At 39.4% G+C, this 13,164-nt stretch overlaps 1 protein-coding gene across 10 annotated transcripts in view; it reads left to right on the plus strand.

Moving 5' to 3' along the window:
• Positions 1-1,795: 1,795 nt before the first annotated feature.
• SCUBE1 (signal peptide, CUB domain and EGF like domain containing 1) overlaps positions 1,796-13,164 on the plus strand; it is a 514,482-nt gene continuing 503,113 nt past the window's right edge. For 7 of the 10 annotated variants that reach the window (XR_008308378.1, XR_008308379.1, XR_008308377.1 and 4 more), the window contains exons 1-2: positions 1,796-1,939; positions 8,128-8,250. Coding sequence is in view for 5 of the 10 variants with exons in the window: in XM_053254957.1 (XP_053110932.1) it covers positions 1,852-1,939; positions 8,128-8,250 (211 nt within the window). In the remaining 5 variants the exon portion in view is untranslated. Of the gene's footprint in view, positions 1,940-1,997; positions 2,130-3,896; positions 4,013-8,127; positions 8,251-13,164 lie in introns of those variants that run through there. The other 3 variants (XM_053254961.1, XM_053254962.1, XM_053254960.1) reach the window with 3 other exon arrangements.

The raw sequence follows: 13,164 nt of genomic DNA on the forward strand, positions 1-13,164 counted from the left end.
CTTTCTTAGACAATATTACCACTAGCAACAAACAAAAATGAACCTTGATAAACCACAGAAGGAGCAGGATTATTTTTCACCCTTGGGAAATTATGAAAATAATGGAATCTATAACATGAAAAATGACTGTCACATCTATAAATATTTGTCGATTATACTACTTTGATATTATTAGTACCTATGTTGAAAGAGAAGTATTAGTTTGAATCACCTCCCCTTTATTTTTGAAATAGAACTACATTTTATCAAGAGTTGAGGAATCTTTGCAATTTCACATTTATGTGTTAAAATCATTATCATCTACAACATCTTCACTTGACTCAGAGAGAAATTAAAATACCTGGGGCACGGGAGCTTTTGAAAACTTTGTTCAAATGTTATGGAAATCTAGTGGCTGGTATTAATGGTAATGACCTGAAGCAAGTGGAAAAGGCAGCACTAAAGGTTAGATGAGCCTGAAGGGAAGCAAAAAAAGGCGCATACAAAAAGTTTTCTTTTTAGTCTGTGCCCAGGAAGGAGGGGGTGTCCCTCTTTCTGGTTGTCAAGGAGATCTACTGTTGGGTTAGCTGGACTGTGGGGCTTCAAAGCTTCATGCCTTTAGCTTGAGAGGAGCCATTTCTTTGCAAATCAAGCAGTCACTGAAATCCTTAAGAGGGGGAGAACAGACGCTGAGGAGCTCTAAAAATGTTGGAAGCCTGCAATCCTAAACACAGTTACTAGGAAGTAAGTCCCAATGAATGCAGTAGGAATAGGCTATAAGGCTCATGGCAGCAAGTGTGGTCAGGCTTTTGGACTGAAAGAGCAAAGAAAATATAATAGTGTTTCTGACAGGAGTCCTCTGACAAGGAGGCTAGGGATCTTGAAATCAGTGGGACCTATTTCTTCGTTAGGATGGGACTGCAAAAGGTCCACAGCCATCCAGTGGCCCTCCCCACGAAATGGCGAATGGAATAGGCCTTGAATATTTGGTCACAATTTTGTTCTCATTCTGTCCCTCCCTATTATATAGGTTCCCTCCCTGTATGATATTCCCACTTCATAATAGCACTTAGTGTATTTTAAGTATCCAAAGAGTTTCATATAAGGCTGCCAGTCTTCATAGAAAGTTGCCAGTTGCCCTGCTCCAATGCCTTTTGCGTCAGCCAGACATAAAGAAAGTTAGCAGGTGCTGTTTTTTCCACAGCTTATCTCAATGCAAAGAATACTCATACGTTACAATGAGGCTGCTGTTAATGGCACGGGGACAGGATGCATGAAAACAAGGAAAATCCACATAAAAAACAAAACACAACACCAGTGGACAAGCTGATCATCCCTGCGATCTTGAGAACCGCCCTGTAGACTACGGTTATTACAAAGAAATAATAAACAACTGGCTGAGAGAGAAGTGACTTGCCACTCTGTGTTTTGAACAGACCTTTCCAGCTCTTCACAGGTACATCACTCGCTTTAATAAGTGGTTTGTACTTAAACAAAACAAAATAAAACCCCGCTTTATTCTTAAGTAAGAAGTTTCCTGCCCTCCCCTGTGTAAGAAAGGAGTGAGGGAGGAAAGTGGAAGTATTTGTGTGTTGATTTAATTATGTGTGCAAAAAGGGTCTCTATCCTCAAAGGAGCTGCGAAGAATGTAATATTCAAGTAGCAGCCCCTCCCGCTTCTCTCTCGCCCTCCCTCTCTCCGGAGTCCGATGAGCGATTGGCATTCCTCCCTGCTTGTCCCGCCTACCCTGCTGGTCCCTCTGCGAATCAGCAGGATGCTGTCAGCGCGTCAGTTTCTGTGGCTGCCCTCTGCCAGCTCTAAGCGCGTCTTCTTATCAAAGAAACACCTCAGTTTGCATTGAATCACATTATCATGGGGACTGTTTGTTTTGCATGGCATTTGTGTTTGGCTCTCGCTTTCTTCCACTTTGGCAGGTTTGCAGGAGGCAATGGGGTCCCAGGTAAGATAAGAGTGAGATCTCTCTCTCTCTCTCTCTCTCCTTTTTTCCTTTTCCTTTTCCCACCTCTTCTCCCTCCTGCACACTAGTCCTTTTTAGAACCAGATTGTGAAATGCATATTACGTGATGATGGGATTGCTTTTGTACCTCTTGGTTTCTTATAGAAGGGAACAGGGAATTCTCTCTCTTTTGGTAGGTTGTTTGAAAAGTTGCTTTGGAAATTTTTGGTGTAATCTTATGGCTAATGTTCCTTAATCTTCCTTCCTTCAGATTATTTTCAGTTATTACCTCTGCACAAGTGACGAGATGCAGCATAACAGTTTAGTTGTGTACGCATTAACCTGTCTAGACAGAAAAGTATATCAGCACAATACATCAATGCAAAAAGTTAATTACAGGATTTGTTATATCTTACACTTGTTTGTTTGTTTTCTCCCTTCCAATCTCCTGACTCAACCAAGTTTTCATGGGACTGTCCTATGACAGTGGAGGTACATTATGTTTAAGAATACCTCTTTTTCTTGAGTTTTGTGTAGATGGGGCAGCTATAAAATGGAATGTTGGAAGCAAAGCTATGTAGAATTTATTCTCTGTTCCATATGGAGTTCCAGGTGTAGTTAACAGTGTAGTTAAGTTTATGCAGTTAGTAGACAAGAAAAAATATATATGTTTTATTTTCTTAACAAAACTTCAGGGTATCTTGATAGATGTGCCCATATTATGTAAGATTGGACTACTTTATATGATGGGGCATAACAAGATTTGTGGTGACTCGCTTTGTAAGCAAATAATACTCAGTGCAATCTGATTCATGTTTACTCAGAAGTAAATTTATCTGAGTTCAGTGGGCTCTATTCCCAAGTAAGTGCATATAGGCTTACAGCCTCCAAACAGGAATTCATAAACTGTGTGTAGGGAAATGAGATAATTAAAGGTCCTGTGAGCTCAAAGTGCCCACCCACAGATGAGACTGAATCTCTGCATGAGTCACTGCTCTGTGCTTACCTTCTGATCTGCCTCTGCAGGGGGCAGATAATTCTGTCTCTTCTCTGTACCTGGAGTATTCAGTCATTTTTAGATCCAGAGATGCAGCAGAATTACCTGATCCAGAACTACTGCAGAGGCATAGCAGACTAGCTCCTTTGAAGGCAGGTAATTCTCACATTCTCGCATTTTGGGGTGTGAGGTTGAGGTGCACCTCAAATTTTACTTCAGAAAAAAAATACTTTAGCTATTAGAAGTTTGGGAATGACTGAGAGTTATAGGAATCTAGCTACATCATTTTGCCTATAAGCAGATGATAGAAATGGAGAGGGGGATGAAAAAGATACCCAAGTAGCCCGCAACAGAGGAAGTTTCACCACTGGATTTGCCCTTTCAGTTTGACTCATTGGCATTCACACGCCTGACTCTCAGGCATCCTTGAGTTGCTGTGAAATGTTCCCTTTAGGCTCAATGCGGTTTGAGTTTTTTGATGGCATTAGAAAGGAGCCCAGCTGTCACTTCTGCTGAGCTTGATGAGAGAGCTGGTTGCCCCTTTTAATGAGTCAAAAGTATGAACTTAGTCATTGAAACAAAAGCGTTGCCTCCTCTTTATCCTCTGCCTCCTCTGCCTGACTGAATATATAGTGGCATGTGTATGTGATCTGAACTGTGCCCTCAAAACCCATACACGAATGTCTCCTCCCACCCCCCCAAAAAAATGAAAAGAGAGAAACATCACAGCTAGTTCTGAACTGCCTGAGAAGCAAAAATATATCAAAAGAAAGACCAATCCCCACATCCCCACCCCTTCACTTGTGGGCAAACTTCTTCCCCTCTCCCTGATGCTTCTTAAGAGGCCAGATTTCTTCACTATTGTGGGTTTTTAAAGATTTTACTTCCTATGATTCCTAGAGGAAGGTGCACTCGGAATAACAATTCTCTCTCCCCTGCCCCCATTTCTTTCCTTTGCAAAGTTCTCTGATGTGCTCCTGGTGACAATATATGATTATTCCCGCCTCCTCCTAGAGCCCCCTCCTCTCTTCTCCTCGGTGACTTTGAAGAATCCTTGTTTTATTGCTGGAGATGGCTGAGTGAGCATTTCTGAAACAATTAGCGTTAGGATTTCAAGCTAACAATCAAAGTGTTTTTCACTTTGGTGCACCTTTTCTGAGGATCTGTTAATCTAATTGGCATGTAACAAACTGTGCATGGATTGTCTTTTTCTGATCTTCCTCTTTCCCCCAGTCCAACCATATAAATTTTAATCTTTGCTTTTATTGGATCCTGGTTTTAGGGAGTTAATTGTTAACTGTATTATTATTCATGGAGGATATGCAATCAATAAGCTAAAGAGCCCCAGATGGGCCTCTGGCATTAAATTATGAGGAAATCCATTTAAAGGGTGTTCTCGCTATAAGACAGACTTGCCTGATTGACATTTAGGCTGCAATCAATAGCCTTGGGCCACTTTCTTCCATGAGCACCAGGGTCTCCTAAGGCCTGGCTCTCATAGACAGATATTCTTTCAAAGGGTCAAGATTCCCAGTCCCTTCTCCCTGTGCAATGACTTCTATTTCTCTTGATAATCATTTTTCCAAATTAATGCTATAAAATATATATGGAATGAGGACTGATGAATTTTTCCTTACTGTTATATCTCTGTGTTTATTATGTCTTTGAAATTTCATTTATTAATTTTCTCAACAGCATCAGTGCGGGATTTATCTCTCTTTTGGGAGGAGTGATATGGGAAATTAGTATTTGCTTAAATGGTTCAAAAGGATTTTTTGCACCTGAAATTTTGGTTGTTCTTCCACTCATTCTCTGCTTCAATATGTGGAATCATTATCTCCTTTTTGGTTTCAAGGCCCACAGCTAAAATTAATTCAAAATTGCTTAAATGTTTATACAGTATTTTGGTTCATCCTTAAACACTACGTGGTATGTTCCACACAATTATGCAGCTACTTTTCTGCAGTGTTCACTGCAGTAGCTTTTCATTCTGTCCTTTCTTTAGCACAGGGTGGCATACTTGTGGTTATTCCATGTTATCTTCACAATATCCCTGTGCGGTAGATTAGGCTGAGAGATGTAAACAGCCAAAGGATACCTATTGAGCTTCATGGCCGAGATCAAATTTGAACCCAAGTCTCCTTAGTCCACGTTTTAACTTGCTATCTAGTACACCACTCTGGTACAGTCTTTATAACCATGATCAACCTGGAAGAGCTGTAACTTTACTTATTTACTTACTAACTAAATTTATTCCCTGCCTTTCAATCTAGCAGACCCACAAGGAGTTTGCAATACAAAACACAATTCGTTAAAATAATATCAATTCTAAAACAATGTTAAAACATTTAACGGATTCATCATAGCTGTCCAGCAGCTAAACACCTTCATTTTCCAATTGTTTTGTTAAAAAGATATGTTTTGACCATACACTAATACTGGCTAAGAACCGTAATAAAAGAATTGAACTGACCATATACTAAAATAGTCAAAGTGTCACTCTTGAGAATTCCAAGGACAGGTGTCGCCACTAAGAAAACTCTGCTCTGCTCTGCCTAACATCTGATTTAGAATATGTCTGCACGGATGAATTCTTATGGGGAAAACAGAAGAAGCTAAGCAAGTCTGTACATTTTTGTATCACTGATGTCTTAGTCTCTTGACATTGAACTTAAGTGGATGGGCTTTTGGCTTTGCATGCATGAGGTCTCAACTTCAGTCCTTGACATCTCAACTTAAAAGGATCTCAAGCAGGAGGGCTGGAAAAGTCCTCCATGCTAAAGACCTGCTGCCAGTCAGAGGAGACAATACTGTGATAGGTGGACCAAAGGTCTGATTTATATGTCAGAAGCTCATGAAGGAGGTACTATCCATGAATTATATTATTTTGGACAATCTCTCTGAGATGTCTTGTCTTCCCCTTTCTATATACCACATTAGAGTTGCTGCACAAGTTTAATTGTGCATATTAACTACAAAAGCCCTGATTCTGCAATCCTGCCAGGAGCAAGCATGTGTATACCATTAAGGTAAATCAATCAGTCAATCAATCAATCTTTATTACGGTCATAGACCTACATAAACCATTGAGGTCAGCAACAGGAGGTCCTTGGGCAAATCTGGCTTTGAGGGGTGATGCTTGGCCTTAATTAAGATGCCTGTATTATTATGCCCATCTCCTTTTGAGAGCGGCTGTACAGAAAAACTACTTCCTGACCAGGGCTATATGGGAAATGTTTTTTTAAAAAATAGTTTTGACTTAAAAGAGGGATAGTTGGCATGCACACACCCTTATGGTCCCTATAGTGCAGTGATCTTTACTATTTTTTAAGCAGGGGGCTCTTGGGCAAAAAACATGCAGTGTTAGAGCCATTTTTTCCTGCGAGAGCTTCACTTTTCCCAACACCAGGGGGGGCTGTAAAGGAGTCCCACCACAATGTGGAAAGTGCAGCACTGTGCAGTGGATATGGTCACCTCTGTACTGTGTCGGGAGCTATGTGATGTATTTGGCCTTGACATGAAGCTTTGAATAAACAATTAGTCAGGGAGCTGCGCTTAGGGTCGATGACAGCCCCACTACCTCCTGGGTCTTGCACTGAAAAACACTGCTATAATTTGTGGTTTCATTTACCCCCTGATTGTATGCTTGTAAATATATGTTGGCGCTTGATACTATGGAGAAGATTGATTGTCTTTGGTGTCTTACCATTCATTTTTCCTCACACATTTAGAAAGCTGGCAGAGCTGAGTGTGGTAGATTTCTTTCTCCGTGTGGTGGGAAGTAGCAGGTTTCCCATGTAATCACATGCACACTGCTGTGTTTACAGGTGTTGATAAGTCTGAAGCAAGACTGTATTGTTAGGCTCAGTAGTATATAGCATGAGAAGGTTCTCATCTCTTAGGTTTCCACAATACATTGCAGCCCAACTACAAAGTTAGTATTTACATAAAATCATCAAACGTATAAAGAGACATATGCAAAAAGTAAGTCCCTGCCCCAAAGAGGGCAGCCCCAAAAGGCATCCTTACAGCTGCCTATCAGTTTAGGTAAGGTGGGATAAAAATTCATAAAACAGGTTTTTAAAAATCTGCTAGAGATAATTACTAGCCTTACCTCAGACATATTGTATGCATATGTTCTGCATTAATGAGGATTAAAATGGGAATAGAGTTTTATTTTTACTTTGTGCTTTTAGATATCCTTGTTCTCTGCACACCAGAGTACTTTTGCAGGTGACTCACACATTGATTCAGGGTGCTAGGGACCTGTGAGCCAGATTGCTGTTGAGTTGATTCCCATGCAGATAGTTGCAAGTCAAAGCATGTTATTAGAGCGTGTTGTTAATGGTCAGACTGAGCAAACAGTCTTCAGTCAAACCAGAAGATAGTAGCACTAAACCCCCAGGGCAACTGGTACCCCTTTGATTAGTTACTGTTTCACTTCTAGGTCTCTGCTAAGGAAAGAGATGTCTGGAAGCTCCCAATAAGACAGATTCTTACATGACTTCTTGTACACATACCTGATGATATATCACCAACAAATGAGAAATGCACATGCATATGTTTTTCTATGCTTGTTTCCCATTTAAAATAAACAGAGGTAGTGATCAGAGCATGTTTTTTCAAGGGACTCAGCCACTGAAAGACACAGCATGCACACATCTCTTGATGAGTCATACAGTGTGTTTTGTACTTGCATATCTGAGTGCCAAAAGAAGTGGCCTCAGGTTTCATATGATAAATATGGGTAATACAATTGTGTTTGAATATATTTCTAAGGCATAATCCTAGCGAGGACGTTTGCTTTGATCTAGTGTTAGTGGTAATCAATTAGTCACATGTAACAACTTGTTGCCCTGGATGGAGATACACATTCTCAAGAGAATCAAAAAGACGCATCCTGTTAGTTCAATGGAGCCCAGCTGGGCATTATGATATGGATGTGCATCCAGTATATGCATGTAACTCTTCTTCTATACCCAGGTCTCTCTTGCTAGAATGAGGCATTTGTTTCTTATGTATGGAGTAGATATTGCAGTTGTGACATGTGAATAGTTTTAGTTTGTTTGTGGTAATACCCATAGAGCTCATCTAGGGACAAAGCTATAGAACGCCTCTAGGTAGAATCTCTCAAAGGAGGTTATGAGATCTATTATTATTTCTTCTCCTCCTTTTTTATGTTCTGTGGCCACAGATGCTGATGAATGTACAGAAGGGACAGATGACTGCCACATTGATGCAATATGTCAAAACACACCCAAGTCGTACAAATGCATTTGTAAACCAGGTTATAAAGGAGAAGGGAAACAATGTGAAGGTAAGGTTAGCGGTTCTTATTTCTTTAAACTCCTATTTACCCCCAGTTTTATTTACTCTGCAAGTGCCTTTGTAAGTAGCAAAATTCCTCAAATGATTAATGCAGAGTTACAGCATTACCCTAACCCTCACCTCCGATACTTGCATTTTATTAAAAAGAAGCCCCTGCTGTTTTTGCTAATTGTTCTGTATCTAATGTGTAGTCTCTCTCCCACATTCTGTGAACAACCTCTGGAAATCCAAGTGTGACTAAAACCTCTTGCTTAGATTTTTTTTTTTAATATGAAAGTGCTGCATGTATCCTGTGACTATGTTTGGCTCCAGTTGAGGGTCAGTCAATTTTTTCAAGGATAGTGGTTTTTTAAATGGGGGGGAAGGTGTACATGGAGACAGGTAAGTATTGTTTCTATATGTTTACTGCTTATAATTCTGAGTCCATGATCTCAGAATGGAATACCGTATTTTATGGACTATAAGACTCACTTTTTTCCTCGAAAAATATCCGTCAAAATTCAGGAGCGTCTTATATGTTTTAACAGTTTAATATGTTAAAACTCTGAAAAACTGGATTAAAATTAAGGTGCGTCTTATAGTCTGTAGCGTCTTATAGTCCGTAAAATACGGTACTGTACAAGCTGAAATGAAATCAGTACCTCTCAATTTTTACAAGGGTTTGTCCAGAATATCAGCGATTGTATGTATATCTCGATTCCATAGAAGTGCAGAAAAAACACAGCGGTACTGGGTATGGAATTAAGTTTCCTAAAAGAAAGATTCCCCTCCCCCCAAGTTAAGTTCCTAGCTCTTTTGGTTGTAAAGTTAAGTTCCTAGCTCTTTTGGTTGTAAAGTTATGCTTGAAAGTGTGTGGGCAGTGCCTGCTAAAATTTCAGATACCAGAGATAAGGGCGGAATAAGATTTAATAAGATACTCAGGGCTTAGGTGTCAATATCCATGCCTAGCAGGGCCAGAAGAAAAAGCATATTATGCAAACTTGCTTAACCTGCATAATGAATATGTACAGATATTTTAACTTTTCTTGGTATAGAATTGGATTACTTTGCATAACCTGTTTTTTTAGTGCACACAGTTTTGTTGACAAAGTAGGATAAAATCGGAGGTATTAAAAAAATTGTTCTACCTTCTCCTCAGAACAAGCTGGTATTGGCACAGAGCTGACCACACTATGTTAGTTGGGTGCTACACACAGAGAGAGCCAGCATTAGACATTTTCACATCTCAAACAAAAAGACAAAATGAAGACACTCTTGTTCTGCACCAAAGCTCATAAAATTATATGCTAAAAGGGAGATCTGAGGCAGGAAAGTAGTGCCCTCATTGGAATCCGCTGCCTGAAGCAATAGATTCTGTAATCAGCCTGCATTTTTCTTCTGCCTGTAATAGTTACTTGTGGGCACACCCCCACCCCACCACATGATATGGTTGGCTGCGGATATTTTTTTAGGCTATTCAAACAGCAGTGTACAGACATTTTGGATGCTTCAGCAACATTAAGATTCTTTCTCTCCAAAGGTGGACAGGTTATCCCTGCAGTGTTAAAGATATTTGCTGCTAAATTATTGGCCCAACTTCTGTATGGTGCACAATTGGGCCCCTACCCTAATTATAGGCCATTGGAGATCATCCAATCTAAGTTTATTAGAGCAGTATTTAGGGCCCCTCAATGTATATCCAATGCAGCACTGAGGTTGGGCCTCCAGAGGATGGAAACAAAAACATGAATTTTAATCCTCAGTTATTGGCTTAGGATCCATTTCTCCCCTCTGGGACTGATCCCTCTTATGTTGGCCGATAGGTTTCACTCTACCTGGACATGAGCACTATTAGACAAACTGTCATCACTTGTCCTTTCTATGGACTATTTGTCATTACTAGATTACAGTCAAGCCAAGGAGATCCTCAATGTGGTCTTGGACATTAAACATCAGAATGATTTAAGCTCCATCTCAGAGACTATAAGAGGGCGCTTTGGTGACTTTAACCAGGAACCTGCTAGCTACCTATTGTCCCTTTCTTTACCGAGCCATCACAGGGTGTTTCTCAGAGGAAGATATGGTGCCTTATGATGCAGTTTTATCTGGAAGGTTTTTGAAAACCCTTCTGGCTAGTCAGTTTTGCCTCTGTGGCTCAGGTGAGGTCGAATCTGTCCACCATGTGCTACTGTTTTGTCTTTTTATAATGATAGCCAGGGCAGTCATTTCTCCCCTATCATGTTTTCCCAGCTGGACTGCTGAATTTTACACCACACTCCTGGCAGATAAGAAACCTATCTCTTACAAAGTTGCCAAATTTTGTGCAGTTGCTGTTAAGATCTGCCAACAGTTAATTTCCAGCCCTTCGTTTTAGATACTGCTACAAGAGGCTTTTATGTTGGTGTATTCTATATTACTTAACTTTTATCTGAATGCAGTATCATCTGTTTGTATGTATAACTGATCAATGATTGTAATAAAGCTATTCATTCATTCATTCATTCATTTATTCAGACATTTTGGATAGTTCTTTGCAAGTATACCCTCCACACAACTCATAAGTAAGGAAGTGTGTTATTTCCCAAAATTGAATTTTTAGACATTTCTGCCATTGTCTGAAAACAAAGAGAGTTAGATTAAAGTGCAGATTTGTATGACACTTTGTTTTGTTACTGATTGTGTGCATTAGGGCTACATGAAAAAAAGCAAGTTTACTTTGCTTGTGGTGAAAGTATTGTATCTCATACTTCCTCTGTACTTTTGTGCTATAGTTCAGTAGTAAGTAAGTACATTTATTTGTTTAGATCATAAGTCAAAACAAAATGACAATTTTTAAAAAATGAGAAATCAGATACACTTTGTCAGTGAAAGAATCCACCATATTAATTTCATAATATTTTTGTGATATATGAGCTGCCATCCAAGCAAAAGAAACCAGCTTTCCAGTGGTATTAATATCCAAATTAATAAGAAATGCAGCATTTTATTAAACTGACCAATTAGTATTATTCAAGAGTAGGTGCCCCCATGTTACTGTTAGTTGTCTCATAAAAGCAAAGCACCATATTATCTGCATATAACATGAGTAATATATTCTTAGAAGCAAATTTTTGTGGGAAGAAAATTTCCCTTTAGAGTAATGGACTAAGATCATAGATAAAGAAATTGAACAGAAACAGGGCAAATATGCAACCTTGTTTGATACCTCTAGTTTTAATATTTTTTGCTACATGTCTGCTGGGTGTAGTTGTGATAAGAAGCTTATCTTTTCTGTTCTAAGAAGGTTTTCTGTTCTAAGAAGCAAACTAATTGCATTACATTAGCTAGTAATTACTGGGAAGATTTTTGTCACCTTCTAATATATGGAAATAATAGTAATAATACCAAATTTATGGTAATATTAGAAGACTAGGGATGAGCAAAAACCAATATAGACTGGGCCAAGTGAGGACTGGGATGTGGTGTATGGAGGGACTTCTATGTCCATATTTTAAGTCTGGTCATGTAGATCTAAGTTCTAACGTGTTTGTAAATTCTAGTTTTAATTGAATTGTAGTGGGTCTCTTGCAATAATTGTCTTGCAGATCTGAAACACAAGTTTTCCTTGAATCTGGCATATCAGTCCTTGCAAAGTCTAATCTATCTTTATTCTGAACAATATTGCTTAAAAAAATATTTAGTGGCACTATAGTTTAAACTGACCACAATCAAGGCTATTTATGAGGTGTCTGATAAAATCTAAAGGTTGTACAGTCATAACACTGCCAAGAAAGAAAGAAAAGAGGGGGACAAGTAGTTCTGATCTGGGGTTGTATCCCAACTGATCTGTGGTTTCAGTTGGGGTTCAAAGAAATATATCCCTCCCCAGCTGTTCTGTAACTGTGACAAACCTGCATCGTACAAATGCTTTCAGGAATCCAGAACTGGCAATGGGTTCATCCTGAGTTTGCACTTGGTGGCAAACAACTTGTGTGAAATCCTCTTATGTGTGATGTAGAAACTAGCTTCTTTCCTGCAGAGATGTTTACTGCTGAAGCACATATACTGCTCATAAACAAAGGGGAAGCATGCCCTGTGAAGCTTTGGTTTAACCTGCCCCCCCCCCCAATACTTGGCCCCCCAAAACATTTCTTCCTAATTTTCAAGGACTGGTGGTTGATTTATGCACTGAAATTGGGCCTACATATTATTTCCAAAACTCTTTATAGTATTAACTTTCAAAATTATGGCTGTTCTTGAGAGAAAGAGGGGGAAGTATCATAGGATATTTTTTCCTGTTCAGCTGTATGAATTACAATAATGAACGAGTGCATTTATGTAAATTGGTTATCTGTCTTTGTCTGAACTTGGTGTATTGATGCTGCCAAGAGATTGCATAGTTTTCTGAGTTTCTGGCACCACATGATGGGCTTCATCCAATAACTACATAAGTCCAAATAATTTTGCCTCCATTGTCTGTAGGAGTTGACAGTGCCATATATGAGCAAGGATGTTTAAAAGTGTGTGTGCATGGAGGGGAAATCACTGGGCAAAGATATATATTGGCAATGGTTGTACATAGTCAATGTTTTGGTTTGTCAAATTTGTCAGCTTTTTCAGAAGAGCCACTGTATGCCTAATGATGATTCCTTGTTCACCCTGGAAGAAATTTAGAGCTAGCTATGGGAGTATGTGCTCTCTCCCCTCTCCAGAGTGACCTTATCCATGATTAAGGGATAAATTGGCACAGATGTCAACCTTTGGTTAAGACTATCCAGAATTCCCGTTTTTAACTGGGACTTAGATCACAGTTGTGGCTGAGTTCAGACATACACTATAACAGTGATTATAGCTGGCCTAGGTTGTAACTGCAGTACACCCGAATGCACAAAATCATGGTTACAGGCCAAAAGCTAACTCCATTTTGCCCTGCCAAACTCCAGTT

This window comes from Hemicordylus capensis, chromosome 5, assembly GCF_027244095.1.
Source record: "Hemicordylus capensis ecotype Gifberg chromosome 5, rHemCap1.1.pri, whole genome shotgun sequence".
In the NCBI taxonomy this organism is placed as follows: Eukaryota; Metazoa; Chordata; class Lepidosauria; order Squamata; family Cordylidae; genus Hemicordylus; species Hemicordylus capensis.